The sequence below is a fragment of the Staurois parvus genome, unplaced genomic scaffold, assembly GCF_062004578.1.
Source record: "Staurois parvus isolate SC_StPar_1 unplaced genomic scaffold, SC_StPar_1.0 ptg000025l, whole genome shotgun sequence".
Classification (NCBI taxonomy): domain Eukaryota; kingdom Metazoa; phylum Chordata; class Amphibia; order Anura; family Ranidae; genus Staurois; species Staurois parvus.
In genome coordinates, this window is record NW_028317821.1 from 18220350 (window position 1) to 18230167 (window position 9818).

Consider the following 9818-nt stretch of genomic DNA (forward strand, 5'->3'; position numbering starts at 1 on the left):
AACAGTGCTTATACAACTAAATATTCATTAAGTGATTCAAAGGAAAGCAAAATCTTCAAACATTTTTCAGTTTATATAGTGAATGTTTGAGTTTGTAAAGAAGAATACAAACAATGCTATTTTTTGAACAGTCTAATATTCACTTTTCTTCAATTTTTTTAGAGGAACAACACAAATTTGATATATTTTTCATCATGTTTTGATTTGGAATAGAATGTGTAGTGTTCCCAATGCATTTGTGTGTATGGAAATAAAAGCTATTAGAAGGATTTTGAGCTTTATTCACTTTTTTCAACACACTGCTATTATTTTGAACACAACTGTAGTTACTAGAAGTAATTTTGTAATTACATATGGTTTTTCTTGTCATAGAAGTATCGAAACCATATAAATCTCTAAAAACTACCTAAATCCCTTAGCTTCCCTATTCCAGCACTACCCATTAATTAGATACAAAGTTGGAAACTAGGAAAAGCTTTCTATTTTTGTGCAATGGGAGCACTATAGAAGCTTGATGCTTCATTGTATGTAGTAACTGCATGTTCAGACTTCCCACTTGTAATAGCAAATAAACATTTGTGTTGTGCTGGTTTTTTGAACGTTTATTGACAAACTGTCACATCATTCACATTAATCTGCAGAATATAGGAATGCATACAAATGGTCTTTAGTCATAAATGTTGCCGCTGCTTAGTCTTCTAAGTGCTAATGCAATCAATACAAGACAAGGCATTGCAAAAAGAAATCATATTTGCCTGAAGAATTGGTTTTATGTTATATACAGTAACACTGTTGTTATGTTTGGACAGATACACACTGGCAGCTCAGGACCTGGTAATGCGAGCAAGAGGTGTACTGAAAGACAGAGGCTGGAGAATATCTAATGACAGGCTTGGCTCAGGAGATGACATCTCGGTGTACGTCATACCATTAATACATGGCAGCAAACAGTCTTAAGAGTAACCTGGAGGCAGGCAGCGTTTATAAGTTATGTACTGTTAACCTGTTGTGAATGGGAACATGTATGAAAATTTCACTACTGATAAAAGGGCATTGCACAGTCTCCCGAAATGTATGTTTGGGACCTCAGATGGAGCATACCTAAATGCTGCTAATGATGTATGATTTCTCATATTGTACACTAAAACCCTAAATTAATGGGCTTATTTGGTAAAACACTGCAAAAAGAAATGTTGCACAAAAAGCAGTAACCTAAAGTTAACAGCCAGAAATCAGTTTGCAGAGGTCACGGAAGTGGCTGATTATTTCTGATTGGTTACTGAACTTTGCACAATATTCTTTGTCATATTGAATAACCCAGTTGTTTTTTTTTTCTTTGCTGAAATTCAATTTATTTCTACTATGGTACTCTTATAGATACATGGAAGCACATGTATATGTTAGTCTGGGTTGATCAGGACAATTAGCCTGTGCCTCCAGCCAATGTATATTTACATTTTAAGTCCATGCATCAGTTTTCATGACACCAGTAGTTGCAGCTGTATGAAGTCTCTGACATATTTTCATATTGCATAAATGTATGTATCACATTGAACTGGTAACTTACAAAGGTAAAGTTAGTTTTACAGTGCAATATCATCAAATCAGTTACCCTACTGTACAGGTGAGCAAAAAGCCTTGACATTCAAGTAGATCTAACACTAAAAGGTTTCTTTTTTGTTTGTTTTGGATAGAGAAAAGAAGTGTTAATTCCATGTCAGTTTTTTTTTAACTTCTGTGTTCTGTCGAGGAAACTTTCCTTTACTTCCTGTCCCATTGACACATAAGGGAAAGAGAGAAAATCTCTGCAAAGGGAAGGATATCCTCTTTTAGACATTACAAGTGTCCCCATAGGAAGATTTCTTCTCTATGCCTGTTCTACTGATGGATCACACTTTTGAAATTTCTCTTACTTGGTGACAGTAGCCACCAAGAACAATAGGGGGAGTGAATCTTCCCAAAAGGGACACTGGCTATAAGATCCTGACAGGGTTGACAACCAGTCTCTAATGTTACCAAAACTAAGAAAAAAATGTTTTGTCTTTAAGAGTAGAATGCACTATGGTTACCTGCCTTTCAGTTGATTGTGGTTAGTAACTGCAGAACATTGTTTCTTGCACTGATATTTGTTAAGCCTTATAGCATGTGGGTATTCTTCATTCTACCTGTCTTCCATTCCATGGCCACTTCAAAGATTGAGGTGGCTCAGAGTAAAGGGAACCTCTTACAGAGACCATTCATTTTCTCTGCATGCAGCAATGGGGCGGTATATGAATGACAGGTGATGATGTTCCCTTTAGAGAAGGAAGATCTCTGTGTGTCAGTCATAGAAATAGGGTCTTTAATAGTTCATAGGGTTAAATGAGTCTCTTTCCAAGTCCTTCTTCCTGCATCAGCTCTCTCTTAAAGTGTGAAACCCAATGTGTTTTTAAAAGCTTATATTGTTAAAATCGTACGATTTCCAGTGAAAGCTATCACTCAGAACTTTCTGCTTTGATGACCAATATTGTACAACACGCTGCTACTAGTGCTGAACCAAAAATGGAATGTAAAAAGCAATCGAGGAAATACACCTGAGTGCACAAAACTTTTACCTGTGAAAAACAAATGACACCCTAGCTTTTTCGAATATCGTTGCATACCAGCCAAAACACTTTGTATTCTGAAACTTTATTTCAGTGAAATACATCTTCTGCCTAGCTATCACAGAGCCATTTCTGGAATGCTGATCTGCAAAAACTGAGCGTGTTTGGCATACCTTAGAATTTGCAACACTCTTTACTCTTCTTTAATCTGAGTGCTACATCATCTCTGATGTATCTCGAAGTCGGTCATTCTAAGATTCAGCTGTTACACATCAGCCACAAGGGCTCTGTCACCGGATGGTGCTTTGTAGCTATGTAAATTTCTTTAGCTTTAAGTGTGAAGAGGGGTACTCCACCAAGTGGTCCCTTTAAAGTAACACTCCCTAAAGTGCACTTCTGCCAAAATTATGGACATTAAAGTAACAACATATTTTTAACAAGCAGTAAAAGAGCTGTAAAAAAGTTCTTACTGACACCAGTATCTTTACGCAATCTGAAGTAATTCATCCTCAAAGATCACAACAGAGACACTGAAGTCAGGGTTCATTCTGTTTCTGACAGCTTACATCACCTGCTGCTTGTTTGCATTAGAAGGCTGGCAGCTTGGTAAGTCTCTGCTGCCGGACAAAAAAAGGAGAGATGCTGAGATTTCAGTGTCTCCTGGTGATTTATGAAGATAAATTTCTTTATGGTGCCTTCAGAGGTCAGTGATGGGATAGTTTAAAGCTTTTTTACCATATGTTAATATGCAAATACTTTAATGTCTATAGTCTAAGCACAGGTGAACGGTAACTAAAAGTAACCCTTTGTCTGCATACTGGCATTTATGCAGCAGGATTTTCTGCAAGTACAACTACGTTGCTATACTCATGCATAGCTGGGTAGGTGTCTGTGTGGTTACAAATGCCCGGTGTGATTAGGGTTTCAGCAGTTAAAGGTGGCAGTTTTGTATCCAAGTTTAATGTTGCTAAAGAAGAATTGGCCTGTGCCTAAACAATAGAATTGCTGGAATTTCTATGAAATAGTGATCACTCCGTCTCCAGTACAATATTTTCCCAGAAACAAAAGCTCTCCATGACAGAGATTTGTAGCCACCACAAATCACTGCTGCTAATTTTGCTTTTGTGACATTGTCCGTTGGAAGGGACTTAATGCCAATCCAGCAGTATTTGTATCTAATGAATGAGACCAATTCTGCAATGGTTCCTGAAAGATAATTAAACATTTGCTCTTTACTTGTTTGCGAACATCCATCAGCCTAGCAGTCTCCAGCTTAACAAATCCATGTGGTTCCCCCTCTAACCGCAGCTTTATTTTATGCGTGTAGATATCCTTATATCACTTTTGTATTTATGCACCGAGACCTTGGCACGGCAGTGTATTCCTCCCTGTCAGCCTATGGCATACCAAGAAAGCCAATTTAATGTTCCGATGCAGAGGGAGAATATCAAAGTCACAGCCTTTCAAAGGACACAAGAAATGTGTCAGCGCACTCACTGATTCCCAGCACTGCCAATGAGGTCAAGTCTAGCTGCAGTGCAGACTGGATAGATAATCACATTAGATTTATTTTGCACTCAACATATCTTTAGCTACAGTTAAATTAAATTCTTATGACAGACTAGAGTAAGCAGTATTTTATCAGTACTTATAATGTAATGTTGGGTCATCTTTTTCCCTAGGTTTGGCCATGAGCCTCTGTGTAACACGATAAAGGGAAGCAAAAACTACTCATTCAATGAAAAGTGTTAATAGAGACTCCTCTTATTTATTTCAGAATGTTGCTTTTCCTTCCATTAGGCCTAGACTTTATAAGAAAGGAGCAGAATGTGTTGCAAATATCTTCTATCCAGAGAACTGGAACCATGCAGATATTTGAAGGGATGGAATCTAGTTTAAATACACAAGGCAGAAAAATAACTTAGTGGGTTTAAAATCCTGAGAAAGAACTTTTTAGACACTGTATGTTTAATGATTGTTCTCCTGTTTATACATATTTCCTGTACAATATTACTTACTTGAACCATCATAATGGTATGTATCAGTGTTTTTGCTACTACTGTTGTGGTTGAGCATCTAGGGCAAAAAATTGCAATGGCCCTAAGCCATAAGATTTTACACTGTAGCACAAGGCTTTTGAACATACCTACATAAATGAAGTGTCACAAAAACATAATGTTAAAGTGTATGCCTGTTCATGTACATCTCTGCAGTACATGCATTTTTCCTAATGGTGGCCATTGATTTTTTTTTTTTCTCTATCCACACAAGCGAGGTGGATAGAGGAATCCTCCACTGACATAATACAAGTTTTCCAACATTCCCGTTCATCAGAAGTCTATCTAAAGATCAACTTCTGTTAAACAGGGTTGACCATACATGAATCAAAATTCATCAGGTCTCTACTGAACTGGCCTAATTTTGAACCATCAACGACCAGCTTTATGCTCTGTCTCTTTACAAATGTAAAAGTACAGATCAATATTTATTTATCTTGCCAGTAATCCAGCAAGCACCTACATTTTTGTGCCTAGATGACAGTGCTGCCTTTGTTGTCCTGAAATTCCAGCCTAGATTATTAGCGCTGCCTGAGTTCTTCTCTGCTTGAATACAGAACACTTCTCGCTTGCTACATCTTCATAATATGGGTGGAGTTCTGTAGTTCACCAGGGGAGAACCCAGGCAGGGCTGACAATGCTGCTTGGGATTTTAGTGAAACGGATAAACATTGCCAGCTCATTTTAGGAAGTTAGGCTGGAATTGGCATTCTTACCAACTAATAGTAAGAACATCAGTTTATCAATGTTACTAACTCATGTTTGTCAGCTGTTTGGAGATTAAAAGATACCCAAGTGTAAACTGTAGAGTAGTCCAAAAAAGTACAGTCATTCTCACAAAACCTCTAATTAACAGTTAAAGGACCTTTAAGTCAGCATGTTTCCTTTGTATCGCTTACATCCAAATGCGTCTTTGGCACTATTGTTGTTACAAATCATTGTAATTGCTTTAATAAAAATATTGGACAAGGAAGAACCTTTAAGTATTAAGAATTTGTATAAGCATACAATAGATAGGCCAATCTTGCGTCATAGAACTTTGGAAATCATTTCTTGAACCTTCCCCTCATTATGTAGAAAACTTCATTTTAAAACAATCCTCTTCCTGACTTTCTTTACTTTTATTAAAGTTTTATACTGAGGAAATGCAAAGAGAAACAATGATGTTGCAGAAAATGCTCATTATTATATTTGAAGGTTCCAAAGGGTAAAGATGTGAGTGTAATTTCAGATTGTTCCCATCATTCCCATATTTCTAATTGGTTTGGCTTTCAAGCAGTGACAACCTAGAAAAATAATTACAAATGCAGTATATTACTAGCTTTATGCCCTGGAACTTTATTCATCTTTCTTTGCACCATATAATAAAATACTGGAATGAAACTTTGTACTTGGCTATTTTGATAATGGCTCACTTGGACACCTTTGCAGTTACCTAATTGTGAAATGTGTTTTAAAAGATGTGGTTGTACCATGACGTCTTAATTCAAGTACAAAGGTTACAGACTGCTAAATCAGTCCAATGCTTTTAGTTGGCTATAATTTTCCAAACTGACATTGACCACTGTGACAATATTTTAACCGAGTGGATGTTCAAAGTCTTTTGTGTGAAGGACCTGACTTTTTGCAGAGTATCTTTTTCATAGAGGAGAGAGACAGATGATTCTTTGGAGGCCTAGAAATTAATCCTAAATGTACGTGATTTCCATTACTTCATGAAGAACAGTAGTTTGAGTTTTTTTCTTAACAGTTCATAATGTGGCAGTTGTCCTCTATGATGATGGTTTTATCTTCTGTTACCAGTGGTAAAGAACAATGTGGATCTATATTGCTGGCTTTTCAAGACTAAAACACACAACACTCCCAAATCCAGACTTGGCAAAGTTCAGCTGAAGACTTTCTCATGTGTGCGCCTTTTTCTTGGCTGTATTTGCTGGATGTAATGTAAAAGTCTTAGGGATGGGACATGACATAAACAAGTCTTACTCTTTTTATAAAAAGTATATCCCATTGTAGGAGTTCTCACTGAAAGTAGTAGAAATTTGAAACACAGAGGCAGAATGACGCAGTATGCATCTTTCACATATGCAAGTTATGCAACTAAGACCTCTATTTTTTTTAAATTGAAACATATCCAAGCGGTTCTCTTTACTGAAAGATAGGACTGGTTTCTAGGGAATCTTGTGTGTGCTGGTATGGTAACTATCAAGCTGTGGACTGTCAAATGGACCCACTACCAGACATAGTTTAGGATTAGCTCCACATTTACACTTTTACTGTAAGTGGAAAACCCTATTAGAACCCTACAGCTTGATCTTTGACCTCATCAAACGTCCAGCCTTCAAGCTATTGATTGTGGATGATCCCAGTGACCCCCTTCACACTCAAAGCTGCTACCTTGGTTTATTTCACAAAAAGCTTGCCAAGTTCAAGAAAAAGGTTTTAGGAATTTTTTGGTCCCACAGTTATAGTAATTTGCATAAGAACTGGGGATAGATATGCTCTTTAATAGTGAGGACGTGTGCATCAGTGATAATTCAATCTAAAAGCCATGGCATGCAATAGTGAATAGTTGTGATCCCACATTATGTACAATTTTGCATATTTGTGTTTATGTATGTGTAGTATGTGTACGTTTACACACACACATAAAGACAGTGGCATAGGTGAAGATTTAGGCTGGGTTCACACTTGTGCGGTGCAGTAAATCGCATGTGATTCGCACAGGAACCGCACCGTATTCCTGTGCAAATCACATCTGAATTGTGTACGGTGCGATTAGAGCCATTTACTTTGTATGGCTCATATCGCACCGCATCCACACCAAAAAGGTGCAAGACCCTTTTTTTGGTCCATACTAGAGTTGAATCACATGGATATTCACATTCATGCAACTTATTCTGCACATCGCACCACGTTTTGCAGACCGATTTCGGGGTGTTGTTAACTTAACATACACACCTGCAGCGTTTGCATAAAAGGGATGCGATTGTGATGCGGTGCGGAATTCGCACAGAAAACGCTGCAAATTCCACACCTCATCAGTGTGAACCCAGGCTTAATCATACCAGACCACACAATAAAGGTGTGTTTTAAATTTCCATTTTATTCCCCCTGAAAACACAGCTACAGTAAGTTCTTCACATACAGAGGGCATCATCCAGCACAAACACAGTAAAAAGTGCTTTAAGCCTCTCATGCCTGTAATTGGTCTTTCTCTGACTGCCTCAGTCTCTCAGTAAGGCAAGCCATAGATGATGCAATTTTCTTTCCTGAAACCATGGGTTGCAGAAAAGAAAATTGCTTGAATCCCCCATCAACACAGTCAATGTTTATGGTGGAATTCCTCCCTCAGAGCTATTGTGTTCTGCCTTCCCTGCCAGCAGAACACAATGATCACTGCTGGCAGCTATATCCGCCAGCAGTAATTACTTGCAAAAAAAATCTTACAAGCTGGTTGTACTGAAGTCAATCCATGGATCAACTTCAATACAACCAGCCTGCTCATAGATGGATCGAATCTCAGCCGGTCCTTGCTGAACTGGATAAGATTCTATTCCATCTATGGCTGGCTTAGGCCATAAGGCTGGCTTAGGCTATCTGGTTAGTCTCAACTCCATCACCCTGCTCAAGCCTCCCATCTGCAGGCAACTTCTTCTCTATGGAACAACTTAAGCCATACCTGAATTGGGCCTAATTGTTCCAACTAGTCAGGCATATTTTCTTCCCCAAACGGTTTCCTGAGCACTCCCAAAAACAACCCCCCCACCACCACCACTAATTCTGAGCTGGGGTTTGGGACATAACATAATCACTTCCTCATTCTCGACCCAACTCTAGTCTTTCTAATTGTTGTGAGTTTTGATAGTGTTATATTTTCAACTAGTTTTCAGCATTTTATATTGCACTGTTCTTTGGGACTCAGACTACACCTTGTCTATTGCTCCAAGAACACTAAAAAGGGAAAGGTCTCAGCACACTTGGACATCTCATTTAAAGGGGAACTATAGCTAAAGTTATTTTGGCTATACTTCTGTAGGTCACAAGAGTGCAATTCATTCTGCATTCCTGTGACCCTTTTCAGTCAACAGTGAACTAATGCCTGCTGTCGGCTGATGTCAGAGAGTCGGTCCAGGCTCTGAAAAGATACTGACCATATGGTCCGGACTCCCCCAGAAGCCTGGACTGGCAGCTGGCTCAGTGTTCTGCTGAGAGCCTGAACCAGCCCCTCTCGCGCCCTCCAAAGCCCAGCACTCCAGTGAGAGCTGAAAGGGCAGACCAGAGAGCCAAAGACCGACAGTCATGAGCGAGGGGGAGAACTGAGCGTTCAGCGGTGTTTGATTGCTCACTGCTCACTGCAGAACAGACGGGTGACAGATGCAGCATCTTATTGATGCTGCATCCACCTAGTTGCATATAATTTTTTTTTTTTTTTTTTACAATTCCATATTTTTCTTTTAACTTATTCTTAAAGGGCTCAGGGGTATATTCCTCAATATACGAATGATTAAACACAATGCTGTATTTGGTCATTCTTTGATGGACTCTTCTAGTCCCTTAGCTAGAGCTCCTGTCCAGGCACAGACTAGGGTGGACACTCCCATTGTGTCTTTGCTTTTGCCTTAGTGGCACCGTTGTAAACAGGATCTCTGTATGTCTCTGTGGAGCAATCGGAGTCGTAGCCTAACTGGACTTGATTGTCACAGTAACTGGTCACAGTTAATAAGAATATTATTAATCTGTTTATAATTTTGCTATTATTTATTATGCTTGTCCCTCTAGTGTAACACTACCTCTATCTCAGTCAAGAAGGATTTGTATTATATCTTGTACTGTATGTCTGTCTTAATAAACAATGATGCATATAACATATGATACAATGATACAAACAACAAACAATGGAACAAATAACATATCTTTGCCGCTATATAGTTACTAATGGGCATAAAATAAATATTTCTAATTGTTTGTATGTATTTTTTTGTTGACTTGATGGGCATTACATAGTTAAAGAAAAGTCAGAGAAAAAAAGGCGCCTTTACTCTTTGTTTTTTATATGATAGTTGTATTTGCATCACCACATTTAGGTAGCTTTAATTTATGTTTTACATTTTTCCCTACATTTGAGAGATCATATAATCTACACGTTTTAAACAGATGCATAATAAATTCCAAT

The 9818-nt window shown here is 38.2% G+C and overlaps 1 protein-coding gene across 1 annotated transcript in view; it reads left to right on the top strand.

Annotated features, from left to right (window-relative positions):
* PPM1H (protein phosphatase, Mg2+/Mn2+ dependent 1H) overlaps window positions 1-9610 on the top strand; it is a 251683-nt gene extending 242073 nt beyond the window's left edge. The window contains exon 10 of the mRNA XM_089652100.1: window positions 810-9610. Within this exon, the coding sequence (XP_089508226.1) occupies window positions 810-957 (148 nt within the window). The 3' untranslated portion in view covers window positions 958-9610. The remainder of the gene's footprint in view (window positions 1-809) is intronic.
* Window positions 9611-9818: the final 208 nt, after the last annotated feature.